Source organism: Hyperolius riggenbachi, chromosome 1 (genome assembly GCF_040937935.1).
Source record: "Hyperolius riggenbachi isolate aHypRig1 chromosome 1, aHypRig1.pri, whole genome shotgun sequence".
NCBI lineage: Eukaryota > Metazoa > Chordata > Amphibia > Anura > Hyperoliidae > Hyperolius > Hyperolius riggenbachi.
Window position 1 is genome coordinate 606,739,667 of NC_090646.1, and position 18,820 is coordinate 606,758,486.

Here is an 18,820-nt window from a genome sequence, read left to right on the forward strand (position 1 = left end):
ATTTCTGTTCAATTTGATTAGTACAATCAATTTTTCAGATTAATTGTAACATTTGAAAAATCAGACCAATGTATTAGACTTGTGTGTTCAATGTTTATGCAATTATGAAAAAAAAAAAAAAAAAAGGATTGAAAGAAAATGGACAATCAATTCAATTGTCAATCTATCCAACATCATTCAATTTTCTGAAAAAAAAAAAAAATTGCATAGAAATTTCAGCCACTGCCAATCACACCACAATGCTGCATCTCTCCGCTTCCCATCAGAGAGCAGAGAGGCGGGGAGGGGGCGCTATGCGGGAGTGCCTTTCCTGCAAAGGATACCGCTTCCCTTATTAGGCTTCCAACAAGATTTGGGGAAGATCAGCTGAGAGAAGGGGGTGGGGCAGAGAGCGGCACCAAGAGGACACAGAGGCACGTCATGGAACAAGGGACATTTCTGTGTTCCATTTGCCCCCCACCCACTAAAATCCACCTTAGTGCAATTTAGTGTTTTATTGCCTCAGCTGAATGACACAGTCTTTCAGTGTCACAGAGCTAAAACATATGAACTATTGACCCTTTTATCTATTTCTTTCCACTCAGATACGAATATCTTCTAGGAAAGAGTATTATGGATATATTTCCTTATTAATCAAGGGTATGCTAGTATAGTCCAACTAGTTCCTGTCTAGAAACTGTCACTTCTATAACTGACTGTTTAACTCTTTAAGGGGGAAAAAAAAAAGTACAAAACAAATAGCAGCTAGTTTTGAATGAAGGGCAATCATTGCCCAACTGTATTCAGATTGAAAAAAAAAAAAGTTAAGCCTAAAGGGGCCCATACACTCAGACGATTTTCTGGCCGACCGATCGATCCCAATCGATCGATCGATCGCAAATCGGTTGTCCAATCGATCGATCGATTCGATCGATCGGTCGATTTCGATGGATTTCCATCGAACTAACAGGGTGGAAAATTTAGGTCGATCTGATGAGATTGCTTATCAGTTTGCATTGGCCTTAATGGAAATCTGATGGCAAAAAAATGCCATCAGATCGAATTTCAATAGATTTCAAACTGAAATCTATTGGAATTCTATCCTGGTAAAAAATGTTCTAAAAACGCATCAGATAGATCATCAGATGCATTTCTTATCTATCTGCTGCCAATCTGACGAGTGTATGGGCACCTTAAATGTAGCTGCAGCAGTATCTTACTTTTCTTGTCTGCTGATGGTGCTTTAGTTGAGATTTCCTCTTCCTCATCAGAATCTTCACTGCTTGTGCTGCTCACATCTAAAACAATGTCTCGTTGTGGGTCCACTCTGAGGAAGTTTCTGCACTCAAATGTCAGGTGACCAGCTGAAAAAGAGGAGTTTCATTTGAATGAAATTATGATCCCTTTGCTAAAGTCTAGCATCTGAAGTATAAAGGAATAAATGCTAAAAAGTTCCAGTTGGTTCTCAATATTTTAAAGGGAATCTGAAGTGAAAATAAACTTATGAGATAATCAATTGTATGTGTAGTACAGCTAAGAAATAGAACATTAGTAGCAAAGATATGAGTCTCATATTGTTTTCCAGTACAGGAAGAGTTAAGGCGCTTCATTTGTTATCTATACAAAAGAGCTGCTCTGCTCTCTGACTAATTTAGTCAGAGAGCAATGTTTTTTCTGAAACACATAAAAAAAAAAAAAAACAGTGAAAGACAACTTCAGATATTTTACAGCACAGAAGGGTCATTAACTCTGCTCTATTTCATAGTTTAAAGTGTAACTGTCAGGCATAAAATCAACAATCAATTCTTCATTTGTATCTTGTAAACAAGTAATAAGGATGCTAACCAGGCAATCCTAAAGTAAAAATAACAAAAAAAAACAAAAATAAATCACTTATTACACTATTACTTTTCTTCTCCATAAAACATTGTTCAGTTTCCTTGGCTCTTATTTGGTACATCTGCCGCACAAAGGAAGTTGCAGGGAATGCTGGGTTTTCTGCTTTACTTTCCCCTCAGACATAGCTAATGCAGCCTAATTGGCTGAAGCCTCTTTCCCTCCTGTTTTCCCCTCCCACACCTCTGTTCCTCTCTGATTAGCCAATATTTATCATGCTGAGACAATGCACTTTCTACTGCAGAACTGGGTGGGAGTGTCTGAAGACTGGGAGGGGGGGCAGGCAATGATACACAAACAGAGTAAGGGAGGAAATTATGTCAGGATCGGCTTCAAGATAGACCAAATTAAAATTGAAATAGAAAAAAATCACTATAATAAAAGTGTGGACTGTACAATACATACTGTATGTTATGTAAGTAGAGCAAGTTTTTATCTACTTACCGTATATATGTGGGGTTTTTCCTGAGATAGTATGGCGGACAGCACCTCTTTAAAATGCAGAGTGTAGTTTGTAAACTGCAATATATAACTGAAAAAAATACTCTGTTCTTTGCTACTAATGTTCTATTAATTATCCATACTACACATACAATTCATTACATAATAAGTATTTTTTTCGCTTCAGTATCACTTTAATACAGAGAATTACAAAGTGTGTCCATTTTATTGAATGCCATGGAACATTACTACACCCCATCTATATCTCTCCGACAACTGTTTGCCAACTCAGCTGGACTCACCCCTTGCAAACATCAGCTTGGAGCAGCGTTCCTCAACTATGGAAAATTCAAGTATTATTATATAGTTTTTATATAGCGCTGACATCTTCCACAGCTCTGTACAGATGTACAGAGTATATGGTCTTGTAACGTTATTGCCCCTCAAAGAGGCTCACAATCTAATCCCTGCCATAGTCATATGTCCATTGTAGCCTAAGGCCAATTTAGGGTGCAACCAATTAACCTAGCAGTATGTTTTTGGGATGTGGGAGGAACCCAGAGTGCCCGGAGGAAACCCACACTGATACAAGAATATACAAACTCCGTACAGATAGTGCCCTGGGTGGGATTTAAACCATGGTCCCACATGTATAAATGCTTGCAGTAAAGAGTAACAACATTATGTCACTATGGGCCTGATGCACTAAAGGCCAGTAAAATTGTTGAGTGCAGGCAGCGCACAGCAATTTTACCAGTACCAAAGCCAAGGGGAAAACCAGCCATTACACTATTAGTGCCATGTGTTTTATCAGGATAATGCATGCATTGCTATGGTAACATGCTGAGCAATAAGCTTTACCATAACAATGTCCACATTCCCTCTGTAATAGTGTAATGCTGGTGTTGGCACCATAAAAAAATTTTTTTTTAAAAAAATTCCAGTCTTTTGTGCACCAGGCCCCATCTATTTAAAATATTTGTTTGGTTCATATAAGATTTAGGATTTTTCAAACATTGAAAGTTATGAAGGCTTGACAAGTTTAAAGAGACTCCATAACAAAAATTGCATCCTGTTTTTTATCATCCTACAAGTTCCAAAAGCTATTGTAATGTGTTCTGGCTTACTGCAGCACTTTCTACTGTCACAGTCTCTGTAATAAATCAATGTATCTTTCCCCTGTCAGACTTGTCGCCTGTGTCTGGAAGGCTGCCAAGTTCTTCAGTGTTGTGGTTCTGCTATGAACTCCCCCTTCCAGGCACCTCTATGCACACTGCCTGTGTTATTTAGATCAGGGCAACTTCTCTCTTATCTTTCACAAGCTGGATAAATCATCCTCTGAGCTGGCTGGGCTTTCACATACTGCGGAATTACATACAGGCAGAGCTGTTTGCAGGAAGAAACGAGCAGCCTGAAACTTCAGTGCATGAGAACAGGGGGAAAGAAACACACAAATGATCTCTTGAGATTTAAAAGGAAGGGTGTATACAGCCTGCTTGTGTATGGATGTATTTTCTATGTGTGGACATACTGTACATCAACCTACTTCCTGTTTTGGTGGCCATTTTGTTTGTTTATAAACAAACTTTTTAAAACTGTTTTTAACCACTTTTAATGCGGCGAGGAGCGGCGAAATTGTGTCAGAGGGTAATAGGCGATGTGCCCTAACGCACTGGTATGTTTACTTTTGTGCGATTTTAACAATACAGATTCTCTTTAAGTACCATTTGAACCAACACTTCAAAGGAAATGGCACCTTCAACAGTAATATCTTTCTATTTCTCTTCCATCATAAGCGCTTGATATCAAAATCCACAGACTAAAAGCTCAGTGGTTCTATGCAAAAAAGTGTAAATGGGTGTAAATGGAGAAGCGAGCCCTTTTGGGTCATGTTTAGCATAATTCCCCCATAAAATCATCTGTAGTACCCAATCAAAGGAATCCTAGGGAGACCTGAACTATGCGCTGAGGACCTACCGGGAGTCAGAACTCAATGGGCTCGGTGTACCAAGACATCTCCAGTGAGGATGTCTGAAGTTGTTCTGCAATTCTAAACTGAATTAAAAATTGCTGGTGGGCTATCAAGATTTGCTGTGTCATACTGTGTTATTTCAGATCACAGTGATGGCTGCTGAGAAGTTTGTGAAATAAAGCTGTATGACTGCAGTTGAATGAAGAACCCACAGCAAAAGCATTTTATTTTCCATTTACATCAGGGAAAGTTCAGACAAATGTATAGTTGTGTTCAAAATTATTCAACCCACATTAAAATTAAGTGTTTTGGCCAGTTTGACATTGATTTTGATCATTTTGGTCATCTTGTTTAGAATTAAATCAAAGAGGCACTTGTAAGTCAGACAAAACATAACATTTATAATGATATAACCACAAATGTCTTTTCTGTGCTCACATCATTATCAGTTTTATTCAACCCCCAAGGGACATTCATTCTTAGTACAACATCCTTTTCCAGTTATAACAGCTTTTAAACGTGAAGCATAGCTTGACACAAGTGTCTTGCAGCGATCTACGGGTATCTTAGCCCATTTTTCATGGGAAAAGCCTCCAGTTCAGTCACATTCTTAGGCTTGCGCACTGAAACTGCTTTCTTTAAGTCCCAGAGGTTCTCAATCGGATTTAAGTCTGGTGACTGCGATGGCCACTCCAAAATGTTCCAGCCTTTAATCTGCAACCATGCTCTAGTGGACTTGGAGGTATGCTTGGGATCATTGTCCTGGTGAAAGGTCCAACGTCTCCCAAGCCTCAGGTTTGTGAAGGACTGCATCACATTTTCATCCAATATCTCCTGGTACTGAAGAGAATTCATGGTACCTTGCACACGCTGAAGCTTCCCTTTACCTGCAGAAGCAAAACCGCCCCAAAGCATGATTGACCCCCCCCCCCCCTGCCATGCTTCACAGTAGGCAAGGTGTTCTTTTCTTCATAGGCGTTGTTCTTCCTCCTCCAAACATAGCATTGATCCATGGGCCCAAACAGTTCTAATTTTGGTTCATCAGTCCACAGAACACTATCCCAAAACTTTTGCGGTTTGTCCACATGACTTTTGGCATACTGCAGTCGACTCTTCTTATTCTTTGGAGACAGCAAGGGAGTTCTGGCATGGAGGCCATCATTATGCAGTGTGCGCCTTATTGTCCGAGTCTGAAACTTCAGTACCCGCATCTGACACATTTTTTTTCAGTTCCTCAGCAGTCACACAGGGACTTTTCTCCATTTTGCGCTTCAGGTAGCTCACAGCAGTCGAAGTCAGCATCTTCTTTCTGCCACGACCAGGTAGCATTTCAACAGTGCCTTGAATTTGCAAATGATGCTTCCTATGGTGTCTCTTGGTATGTTTTTAACATCTTTGCTATCTTCTTATAGCCATTTCCGTTCCTGTGAAGAGAAATCACCTCTTCTCTTGTCTTCCTGGACCATTCTCTTGACTTCACCATGTTTGTAAACACACCAGTAAATGTCTAGAAGGAGCCGAGTACCACAGTCATTTTAAATCTGACCAATTGGTGCTCATTATGCTTGATTGCTGCCCGTTAACATCCACAGGTGTTTTCAATATCTAATCGAAAACACTTGAATTAATCTGTTCTTAACCTCCCTAGGGGTAAGCCCGACCTAAGCTAGCCGCTGCAGGGGATCACATGGACCCGGGAGGATTTTTTTTAAAAATAAAAAGTGTTTTATATTTGTTAAGATAGCACTTCGCTAGCTAACCATGTGCCCAAAGTCCCTCCGGTCCCCACCGATCGCCGCCATAATAGTACCCCCCAGGGATGCCGCGATGGCGCAGCCTCCCAATTAGCTCCAGGCTTTGCTATGGGGAGGATCGGGACTGCGCATGACATGTCCGATCGTCGCCATAGCGACGAGTAAAGCTCATTGGTGAAGCTGCGGCTCTCGCGGGATCGTGGACGGGTAAATATTGCTGGCAGCAATCGGAGGGGGGATCAGAGAGGTGCCGGGGGACTGGGCGGCACATAGTTAGCTAGCCTAGTGGTAGCTAACAATTAAAATACAACATTTTTTATTTAATAAAATCTCTCCCGTGGACGCAGCCACTGCAACTGTGTACCGCCAGGGAGGTTAAGAGTGGTACTTTTTAAGGGGGTTGAATAATTGTGTCAATAAAGAAATCACAAAAAAAAACAAAAAAAAAAAACCATTTAATACTGCATTACAAAAACAATTGATGTCATTTTAGTTGCATTTGGTTCTTTGAAAAATCCTTGTAAGATATTATTCTGAACACAATTACAAATGTACACTAAATTCCCGAAAACCCTTTAGAGCATTGGGGGTTGAATAATTTTGAACACAACTGTAAACCACAAAGCATACATTTTAAAAACTTGTGTGACACTTTGCAAATTACTCCTAAATGTAACATTGTGATTATAGTTAGCACTCTCGCCTTGTAACACTGGGTTCCCCATCCAAATCTCCCCATGTATGCGTGGGTTTCCTCTGGGCACTCCAGTTTCCTCCCACATCCCAAAACCATACAGATCCGTTAATTGCTTTCCCCCTAAATTGGCCCTAGACTACAATACATACACCACACGTGGCAAGGTGAACACCGCTCTACTTCACCCAATTCCCACTGCAGTGCTCGACCTGGGCAGCAAGACCACAATCAGAAGAACCAAGAAGAAAAGGTCCACACTTGTCAGCAGGACGTAAACTTTTAGTATGGACGTATCCAAAACAACCACAGCAGACATCAGATAGCTGACATGTTTCGGACTGTCAGTCCTCAATCATAGCTATGATTAAGGACTCTTTTGCATAGATAACTGCAAAAGAGCTTCACTGATCTCTCCGACTTTCAAAGTCTCATGCTGGAAATACACGGCTCGAATTTGAGCCATTAAGATGGATCAATTTCTGACATGTCCGATCTCCCGCCTGATCATTTTGCCGCTCGATTCTGGATTGAAGTGAATGGAAAAAAGATAAGAAAAATAATTGGAAGATAATTGACTGCAGAATTGAGCGGCGAAACAATCGAGCGGGAGAATCGAGCGGTGTATGCCCAGCATCAGAGAGCTGTCTTCTGAAGCTTATTATCTCAAGTGACTGTCACCGTATTTTGTTTTTTCTGCAGAGGAAGTTCAAAAGGTAATTTGCCTGCTCTGTGAAATCATTTAGAATGCTGAGTGTAGCGTGAAAACTGCAAATATTAGAGAATGATGCAATGTTATAAAAAAAACAAAAAAAAAACAAAAACCTATATAAAACTGAAAATAAAAATATGAGACTATTTTCTTTGCTACTAATGTTCTATTAATTACCCATACTCCACAACCAGTTCATTATATCTTTTTTTTTTTCGCTTCAGTGTCACTTTAAGAGAACACATACACAGTATAGAAGTTACTGATGCAGGGTGTTACTTTACAGGAAGGGAAAGGGGAAATAAATGTTTGTGTGAATTTATACTTACGATATCCGCATTTTTTACAGCCTGCTCGAATATTGTCCTTGCTTACACCTGCAGAGAAGAAACAGACCGATTACTTACAACTAAAGTTACACTTGTTGTGTTCAATAAACTTAAAGGGAACCTAAAGTGAGAAGTACATGGAGGCTGGCATATTTATTTTCTTTATAAAATACCAGTTGCCTGGCAGCCCTGCTGATCTATTTAGCTGCAGTAGTGGCTGAATCGCACCAGAAACAAGCATGCAGCTAATCTTGTCAGATCTGAAAATAATGTCAGAAACACCTGCTCTGCTGTATGCTTGTTCAGGGTCTATTGCTATAGAAACTGCGCAATAAAAAGTCACACTCATGGAAAGTTTACTCATAGCACATAAAAATAGGTGTAGTCCCGATCCTCTGACAAAGGCTTACGCCGAAACCTGGGTTGGGACTACACCTATGTGCTATTAAACAAGTAAAGTTTCCATGAGTGCACCTTTTTAATTGTACAGTTTCCAACTTTGGGAGCAGTCTGCACTATTGTGTCTCCACCTTTTTGTCTCCTCTCGCTTTCCGTAGACAGGAAACTGTGCCAGCAGATGCTGTCTGCGTGATCATGTGACAGGACCTGGGAGAGAGAGCCAGCTTGATCTGCGGAAGGAACGCGGCAAGTTCTGGAGTGACAACATCCAAAGAAGCAATAGACTTTATACGGACAGATGTTCTCGGCTAGCACCAGTTCATAAGAAGCGAAGTACTGTTTCAGTCCGCTGAGGCTTGATTCCACTGACACTTGAAACCTTTTGCACTCAGCCCGCCGTGGCTATCTGTTGAGTACTGGTACTAGGGAAATCCCTTCTCTGAGAGCGCAGGGGGCATTGCATTTTTCCAACATTAGATTATGCCTTGGAGAAGGGAGCATGAAGTGATAAAAGTAACAAATTGCTGGATCTTTTTCCCTTGAATCCCTACCGGAGCTTAGCCCCACCTCTTGCAGAAAAGTGTTTTTCTGTTAGATTTACCTGCCAGATAGATACAGTTCAACATATTGGAAATTTATCTATCTTACCATCTATCTGCCGAGCAATTAGGCATTGTTCTACACAGCAGGCGATAAACAGAGTACAATGACCATTCTCTACAGAAAATAATCTAATTATGCATTCTAACAGAAAACCTAAGACAATTGTATGGTGTATTCCCAGCATAATGCTGGGCATACACAGGTGGATACTTGTTATCAATCGAGCCACTGATGGCTCGATTGATAATTTCCGACTGGTCCGATTGCCTGCCGGATCGAGTCCGCGCTCGATACCGGCAGGCAGGACAAAAGAAAAAAACGAAGCGGCGATAAGTAAGTGCCTGCGGTGACGAGCGGGAATAGATCCGGGCGGCCGCGGGGAAGCGTTGGCTCGATTCCGACGCATAATCTACCCATGTATTCCCAGCATAAGGCTAGGTTCACAGTGGATATTGCGTTGCAGCCCTGGAACAGCAGAAAGCAACACAATGGAACAGGAAAGTCACGACACACATTATCCCTGTGTTGAGTCACATACAGTGAAGCATACCATCAATGAAAAAAGCATGCTTCCCTGATAACGTCAGGGCTGTGGAGTCGGTACAAATATCATCTTACTCCAACCTCTCAGTTTCTGAAACCACCAATTCCGACTCCAGGTATCCAAAAAATTGCTCCAACTCCACAGCCCTAGTTAAAATGTGCACGTTTTGCAGTGCGTCGTTATGCCACATGCCATTATACGGACCGGCTGCACTGTGAACGTCACATAAATGCTGCACTGCACCATTATGAATGTAGCCTGACAGAAAATGTCACAATTTTTGAGCGACAAGTTCATTTTGGTACTTTAAATTTCAAAATATGAGTGAGAACGGAAATGTCAACGAGAGTTTGGGACAGAAGCACCAACACGGTTAACAACTGCCCTCATTTGTAATGAATTTGAAACTGATGACATTGTGAGTGACAGGCATAAGCAAAGATGTGGGAGGGGTCACAAAGCAAACAAGTTTCTTGGATATGGTACCGCAACATTTAACCCACACACCACAAAAGTCTGTCAGACAATGGGGTCAATTCATGAAAGGCTGTGCTGAGGAAAAAAATCTGGTCGGGAAAATACAGCATTCGGTATTTTAGACTTTTGTGTGCTAATTCATAAATATTTTCGTAGTTGTGATAGAAGTGCGGTGATTTACCGAAGAAAACTGTCAGTAACATCAGAAGAGTAGCTGCCTATGTTGTTACATTGCTGTTCTCCGTGCAGAGACAGCATTACAATATAAGAGGCACCCCAACTTCCCTTTAGAGGTGCATGATTTGTTATACTGCCTCTGCTTGCCCTGAATCTGTAAGCCTTTCTTAAAGGAATACTGTAGGGGGGGGGGGGGGGGGAAATAGGTTGAACTTACCCGGGGCTTCTAATGGTCCCCCACAGACATTCTGTGCCTGCGCAGCCACTCACCGATGCTCCGGCCCCGCCTCCGGTTCACTTCTGGAATTTCAGACTTTAAAGTCTGAAAACCACTGCGCCTGCGTTGCCGTGTCCTCAATCCCGCTGACATCACCAGGAGTGTATCGCGCAGGCCCAGTATGGTCTGTGCCTGCGAAGTACGCTCCTGGTGACATCAGCGGGAGCGAGGACACGGCCAAGCAGGGCTATTGGTTTTCAGACTTTAAAGTCTGAAATTCCAGAAGTGAACCGGAGACGGGGCCGGAGCATCGGTGAGTGGCTGTGCGGGCACTGAATGTCTGCGGGGGACCATTAGAAGCCCCGGGTAAGTTCAGCTAATTTTCCCCCGACCCCCTTACAGTATTCCTTTAATCTATTTAATTGCCACAGCTTAGAAGAACTTCAAGAAACTTTACACATGCCATGCTTTGTAAAGTTCACCTCCAGCTCCTACACATCTTAAAATCAGAAGGAAAAAAAAAAAAAAAAAAAAAAAAGGAGGTTAAACAGCCACACACAGCCAAAGGTATTCAGGGGAAGCCTGGTTTGTTCCAATCACTCTGCTGCTGCCTGGGCGGTGAGATCTCGCTTCTGATTGTGAGACTTTATTCCCAGCACAGTCCAGCATAGACTTCGCTCTCTTATCACCACTTCAAAGCAGGTGGTATTGTTTCGTGCCATTACCACCTGTTCTAATCTTTATGAATTGACATTTACTGACATGTGTTGAGGTATTTACTGCACAAGTCGGTAATTTACCTCACTGCTCAGTAATTTCTGCTTTTCATGCTGTAACAGCTTTGATGAATTGACATTTTCCTAAGTGTTCGGTAAAGTCAGCTGTTTTCTGCATTACCGAATGTGGTAATGCTTTATGAATCGACCCAATAGTGTGAAGGTTGGTTCACACACTACAAGAGCTTTTCAAACCGCTTGTGATTTGAAAAGCTCTTGCTAATGTAATCCTATGTATGTAATCTCACTGGAGAGATGCAATTTTGTAAAAATCTCCCATAACATTGCATTAGCAAGAGCTTTTCAAATCATTAGCACTTAAAGAGTACCTGAGGAGGACTAAGTTTAGATTATAGCAGGGCTGTGGAGTCAGAGTCGGAGTCGTGGAGTCGTGGAGTCGGGCAATTTTGGGTGCCTGGAGTCGGAGTCGGGAAAAAATGCACCGACTCCGACTCCGACTCCTAATGAATTTGTAACTGTAATTAAAATAGAAAATATGATAAAATGTTCTATTTCTCAGATAATAGTCATTAAAAATAATGTATATATACAGTAATAGCTGTGCTTAGTCCACAAAAATGAAATAAACCAATAAAAATTAGTTACTTGTGCTGCTTCAATAAAGCAGTCCCCGTATTGTTAAGGTCAGATATACATATCTGATTGTGACTGTATATATGATGAGTACACAGGAATCTCTTATATATACTAAATAACATCTATGCTGTAAGAATAAAGCCTGATGTGTAGCTGTGTCACTAATAGAGATGGTCAATGAGATGGAAATAATTCTGCACTGATGCTGATTTATGCAAATGTATGCACTGAAATCAAATAATTTGATATGTTATTAAAATTTGGTTTGGTGACTACAAATTAAAGGGTACCTGAGACGGATGAAAAGTAAAGTTTTATACATACCTGGGGCTTCCTCCAGCCCCCTTCAGGCTAATCAGTCCCTCACTGTCCTCCACCACCCGGATCTTCTGCTATGAGTCCTGGTAATTCAGCCAGTCAGCGCAGTCCGGCCGCATGCCACTCCCACAGCCAGGAACATTCTGCACCTGCGCAATAGTGCTGCACAGGTGTAGTATGCTCCTAGCGGTGGAGTGTGTTCATGCGCACTACGCCAGACTGGCTCAAGTACCTGGACTCATAGCAGAAGAACCAGGTGGTGGAGGAGGACAACGAGGGACTGATTATCCTGAAGGCGGCTGGAGGAAGCCCCAGGTATGTACAAAACTTTAATTTCATCTGTCTCAGGTTTACTTTGTTACACAGTAGTACTATACTCTACATATGCACTCCTCACAGAGCTGCAGGGAATCCACTGAGAATGCTGTGCACATTGAACACAGAGGTGTTGTCTGTTTACAATCTCCTCATTCCCCTGCAGAGTACCTGCACATCATTCTTACATGTACCCACACTTACATTGCCTAGGGCCTGATAGATGTTCTTTGTTCCGGTTTGTACCTTTTACAAGTACTATTACTAAGGACTAGTTTTAGTCTAAAGGGAATAAATATAGTAGTCTACATATCCTTCTCACTTCAGTTGTCTTGTAAAATTCCTAAGCGTTGGCAGTTATGAGACGAATTTCATGTTACATACTTTTAATCAACAAAATTGTAATATGCAAATTAGAGGAGTCGGAGTCGTGGAGTCGGAGTCGGAGGAATCCTAAACTGAGGAGTCGGAGTCGGAGTCGGTGGATTTTTGGACCGACTCCACAGCCCTGGATTATAGGACACAGACGCATGTTCTCTGCCCAATTACATGCCTCTGTGTCCTGCTGCCACTGTCAGTCCCTCCTGGGCTCTGCTGTCACCCCTGAAAGATAGCGACATTCTGATTGTTGCTAGCCTCCTCTTGCCCTGCCAGCCGTCAATCACTTTGCTCCCCCGCCTCCTCCAATCATCAACTAAGGGCCTTTTTCCACTAGCCTGCGATTTGCGATTTGCTTCTGATCGCAAATCGCAAGGTACATTAAACTAATGGAAACTGCAGCAGCAATTTCCATTAGTGCGATCCGATGGCGATGCGATTTTGGTTAAAGCGCAATCGTTGTCCTGCCGCGTTTTGTATGCGATTGAGCTGGACTATAATGAGTATAGTAGCTCAATCGCAATCGCAATCGCATGGTGGAAATTGAAACGCGATTGCGATCGCGATCGGAATCGCGATCGCAATCGCGATCGCATTTCATAGTGGAAAAGAGCCCTAAGCCTGGATTCTTCTGCTAGTGATCAGCGGAAAAACGGGCTGCAGAGGATGAACGGGGCCACAGTGAGAGGCGTGGAGCAGCGTAGATGGATCCGGGAGGTGGCGTAGAGCAGGTAGTACGTTCTATTTTTAGTTTTTGATGCCGCCTTGGGTTCTCTTTAAAGGGACACTGGGGCTTCTACCAGCCCCCTGCAGCAGTCCTGTGCCCTCGCAGCCACTCACTAATACTCTGGTCCCCCGCTGCCAGCTAGTTTCGTATTTGCCGACAGGACTGGCCACGCATAGCTTCCTCCGCATTCCTGACTGCAATTAGCACTATTGCGGACCGCAACGCGCACAAAAATACGCGTTGCTGCATATCTATACGTAGGTTAGGCCTGAACGATTTTAGGAAAAAATTGAATTGAGCGATTTCTGTCCGAAATTGCGATTTCGATTCGATTCACGATATCCTTCAAATCAAGCTTAGTTCCCTTCTCTGTGCCTGTTTATTCCCCCTCTGTCTCTCCTTGTGCCCCCTTTGCCTCTTCATGCCTCCTCTGGGTCTCTCTTGCCCCCTTTGTGTCTCTGTGCCCACTCTGTTTCTCTCTGTGCCTCCTCTGTCCCCCAAGCTGCATCAGTTCTGGACAGTTTCCAGCACGAGTCCAGCGATGCCAGTCTATCCACTGCGGCAACGTGTATCTTTGTACGCGTTGCGGCCCGTAATAGCGTTAATTACAGTCAGGAATGCGGAGGAAGCTACGCGTGGCCAGTCCTGTCGGCAAAAACGAAACTAGCTGGCAGCGGGGGACCAGAGTATTAGTGAGTGGCTGCGAGGGCACAGGACTGCTGCAGGGGGCTGGTAGAAGCCCCAAGTGAGTAAAACTAATTTTTTGTCTGGCTTAAGTGTCCCTTTAACCACATAAGGACCACAGTCTTTTCGCCCCTTAAGGACCAGAGCCTTTTTTTCCCCATTCAGACCACTGCAGCTTTCACGGTTTATTACTCGGTCATACAACCTACCACCTAAATGAATTTTCCCTCCTTTTCTTGTCACTAGTACAGCTTTCTTTTGGCGCTATTTGATTGCTGCTGCAATTTTTAGTTTTTATTAGATAAAATCAAAAAAGACATGAATTTTGTCCAAAAAAGATGTTTTTTTTTTAACTTTGTGAAAGTATAAAATTGGTCAAAGTATAATTTCTATATACATTTTTGTCCAAATTTATTGTGCTACATGTCTAATTTAAACAAAAAAAAACATTCAGTGTATATTTATTGGTTTGGGTGAAAGTTAAGGTGGCCACTAATGATCCAATCTTTTTCATCCAATTTTACCAAATCTATGTAGTATAAGGGTAAATTGAGTGAATATATTGAATGGATAATTTAGGCAGTTACCTTATATTACCTAGAAATGGTAAGATTGGATGAAAAAGATTGTATCATTAGTGGCCACCATTATAGCGTTTACAAACTATGGTGCAAAAAGTGAATTTTCCCATTGTGAAGAATCTCTGACTTTTCTGACCACCTGTCATGTTTCATGAGGTGCTAGAATTCCAGGCTAGTATAAATACCCCCCAAATGACCCCATTTTGGAAAGAAGACATCCCAAAGTATTCACTTATGTTGGGTCTACACGTGCCGATCACGTGCCGGTGTATCTTATCAACAATCGTGCCGCTGATGCGGCTCGATTGATAAGATCCGACAGGTCCAATCTCGCCACGGCCGATTCAACGCTCGTTCTCCGCGAGCGGACAACAGCGGGGAATCGAGCGGAAGATAAAGGTGCTCCGGCGGGGACGAGCTGGTATCGAATCCGAAGCGAGCAGGGACGCGGAAGAGTCGAGCCGCCGGATCGCTCCGTCTAGATGAGGCTTAAGAGGCATGGTGAGTTCATAGAGGATTTTATTTTTTGGCACAAGTTAGGGGAAAATGACACTTTGGCCTCGATTCATAAAAAGCAGTGCGATAAAAAAAAAAAAAAAACTTGTCGGGAAAATACCGCACTCGGTATTCTCCCGGTCTGTGTGCTAATTCATAAAGATTTTCCCAGCTGCCTTTGAAAGTCTGTAAATTACCGCAGCCCATTGAGCGAGAGTAGAGCAGTGTGGCGATTCTCTCTTTTGCCCTGCAGAAATGACTCCACAAATGACTCAGATAGATGACTCGCACAGACTTTCCCTGCCTGCTCAAATGACTCACACAGATGGCTCTCTGGCTCTCTCCACAGATGACTCAAACAGACTTCAGCTCTCTGCACTTTGCATTCATCAGAGGTGTCGGTAACTTGTTAACGCCTCATCAGACATGTCGCTTACCGCTTGTTGCAGGCTTTATGAATTGACATTTGCTGACAATTTACTGACATGTGTTGGAGGTAACTACAGCCAAGTCGGTAATTTATCTCCCTGGTCGATAGTGCCAGCTTTTCATGCGGTAACAGCCTTTATGAATTGACACATTGCTAAGTGGTCGGTAGAGTCTGCTGTTTTCAGCATTACCGCATGAGGTAATGCTTTATAAAATCGAGGCCTTGGTGACAAAAAAAAAAAAAATAAATAAATCTGACACGAATTCACCATGCCCCTTTCTGAATACCTTGAAGTGTCTACTTTCCAAAATGGGGTCATTTGTGGGGTGTGTTCACTGTCCTGGCATTTTGGGGGATGCTAAATTGTAAACACCCCTGTAAAGCCTAAAGATGCTCATTGGACTTTGGGCCCCTTAGCGCAGTTAGGGTGCAAAAAAGTGCCACACATGTGGTATTGCCGTACTCAGGAGAAGTAGTATAATGTGTTTTGGGGTGTATTTTTATACATACCCATGCTGGGTGGGAGAAATATCTCTGTAAATGGACAATTGTGTGTAAAAAATAAATAAATAAATTAAAATAAAAATAAAAATAAAAAAATTGTCCATTTACAGAGAGATTTCTCCCACCCAGCATGGGTATGTGTAAAAATACACCCCAAACCACATTATACTACTTCTCCTGAGTACGGCGATACCAAATGTGTGGCACTTTTTTGCACCCTAACTGCGCTAAGGGGCCCAACGTCCTATGAGTACCTTTAGGATTTCACAGGTCATTTTGAGGCATTTAGTTTCTAGACTACTCCTCACGCTTTAGGGCCCCTCAAATGCCAGGGCAGTATAGGAACCCCACAAGTTAGCCCATTTTAGAAAGAAGACACCCCAAGGTATTCCGTTAGTAGTATGACGAGTTCATAGAAGATTTTATTTTCTGTCACAAGGTAGCAGAAATTGATTTTATTGTTTTTTTCACAAAGTGTCATTTTCCGCTAACTTGTGACAAAAAAAAAAAAAAATTCTTCTATGAACTCATCATACAACTAACGGAATACCTTGGGGTGTCTTCTTTCTAAAATGGGGTCACTTGTGGGGTTCCTATACTGCCCTGGCATTTTAGGGGCCCTAAACCGTGAGTAGTCTAGAAACCAAATGCTTTAAAATGACCTGTGAATAGGATGTTGGGCCCCTTAGCGCACCTAGGCTGCAAAAAAGTGTCACATGTGGTATCGCCGTACTCAGGAGAAGTAGTATAATGTGTTTTGGGGTGTATTTTTACACATCCATGTAAATGGACAATTGTGTGTAAAAAAAAAAAAAAAAAAAAATTTCATTTACAGAGATATTTCTCCCACCCAGCATGGGTATGTGTAAAATTACACCCCAAAACACATTATACTACTTCTCCTGAGTACGGCGATACCACATGTGACACTTTTTTTTGCAGCCTAGGTGCGCTAAGGGGCCCAACAGGTCATTTTGGGCTTGATTCACAAAGCGGTGCTAACTGTTAGCACGCCTGTGAAAACCCCCTTAGCACGTCTAAACGAGCTTTTCGTACGCAAAACTTTATGCGCGCAAAGCTTTACGCGCGCACTGCACAGAGCGCAGGGTGCACCGCGCAAAGTGCCCATGAAAGCCTATGGGACTTAGCGCGCATAAGAGTCTGCGCGCGCAAAGTTAGCGCGCGATCTGATTGAGAAATCCGGTGCTAACCTACTTAGCACCCTGGTTAGCATGTCTAAAGACTTTAGACATGCTAAGTAGGTTAGCACCGCTTTGTGAATCAAGCCCTTTGAAGAAGACACCCCAAGGTATTCTGTTAGGTGTATGATGAGTTCATAGAAGATTTTATTTTTTGTTACAAGTTAGTTGAAAATGACACTTTGTGAAAAAAACAAAAATCATTTTTCCGCTAACTTTTGACAAAAAATAAAATCTTCTATGAACTCACCATACTCCTAACAGAATACCTTGGGGTGTCTTTCTAAAATGGGGTCACTTGTGGGGTTCCTATACTGCCCTGGCATTTTAGGGGCCCAAAACCGTGAGGCGTATTCTGGAAACCAAATGCCTCAAAATGACTATTCAGGGGTATAAGCATCTGCAAATTTTGAGGACAGGTGGTCTATGAGGGGGGACATTTTGTGGAACCGGTCATAAGCAGGGTGGCCTCTTAGATGACAAGTTGTATTGGCACTGAAGTGCAGGATGTTCTCAAATCGTGACCTGGACATAGCAGCAGAGAACAGGGGCATGTGATGTATTGGGTGCGTAGACCAATAAGACCGCAATACATTCTTTTTGACTAAACCCATGTTAAGGATAAGGCCCCAAAAAAATGTTACGTTCGAAAACTTGGGAGTGGCTTCCACCGAAAAGGCTGGGCATAGTAGCTTCTTGGATTGGCGGTTGCGTATTGTGTGGCATAACGATTGGTCTCAGCCAAAATTAAGTCGTACCAGCAGTGAACAGAAAAAAAAAATATTTTGTCACTGCGGTGGGGCGGGTGTGGGTTTGGCCGGGTGATCAGAAGCCCGCAGGGGGCAGAATAGGACCTAATCTGATGGGTAGCAGTGACAGGGGGTGATTGATGGGTGATCACTGGGGAGAATATTTGCACGCAATGCACTGGCGAGTTGATCAGAGGGGGTCTGAGGGGCTATCTGAGGGTGTGGATGGGTGTTTGGGTGCCCGCACGGGGCAGTTTAGGGTCTGATCTGATGGGTAGCAGTGACAGGTGGTGACAGGGGGTGACAGGGTAATTGATAGGTGATCAGGGTGTGATTAGAGGGGAGAATAGATGCAAGCAATGCTCTGGTGAGGTGATCAGGGCTGGGGTCTGAGGGCGTTCTGAGGGTGTGGGGGCGGGTGATTGGGTGCCCAAGGGTCAGATTAGGGTGTGAACTGATGGGTAGCAGTGACAGGTGGTGACGGGGTGATTGATGGGTGATCAGAGGGGAGAACAGATGTAAATATTGCACTGGGGAGGTGATAAGGGGTGGTCTGAGGGCAATCTGAGAGTTTAGGTGCCCGCAGGGGGCAGTTTAGGGTCTGATCTGATGGGTAGCAGTGACAGGTGGTGACGAGGTGATTGATAGGTGATCAGGGTGTGATTAGAGGGGAGAATAGATGCAAGCAATGCACTGGCGAGGCGATTTGGGCTGGGGTCTGAGGGTGTTGGAGGGTGATTGGGTACCCAAGGGGCAGATAGGGGTCTGATCTGATGGGTAGCGGTGACGGGGTGATTGATGGGTGATCAGATGGCAGAACAGATGTAAACAATGCAGTTTGGAGGTGATCTGAGGGTGGGTCTGCGGGCGATC

General features: G+C 43.0%; 1 protein-coding gene across 1 annotated transcript in view; it reads right to left on the reverse strand.

Annotated features, from left to right (window-relative positions):
• The window catches only part of SREK1IP1 (SREK1 interacting protein 1), a 78,734-nt gene that overhangs the window by 37,246 nt on the left and 22,668 nt on the right, over positions 1-18,820 (reverse strand). Inside the window, exons 2-3 of the mRNA XM_068249750.1 lie at positions 7,778-7,825; positions 1,200-1,343 (exon numbers count right to left, since the gene is read on the reverse strand). Of these exons, the coding sequence (XP_068105851.1) occupies positions 1,200-1,343; positions 7,778-7,825 (192 nt within the window). The remainder of the gene's footprint in view (positions 1-1,199; positions 1,344-7,777; positions 7,826-18,820) is intronic.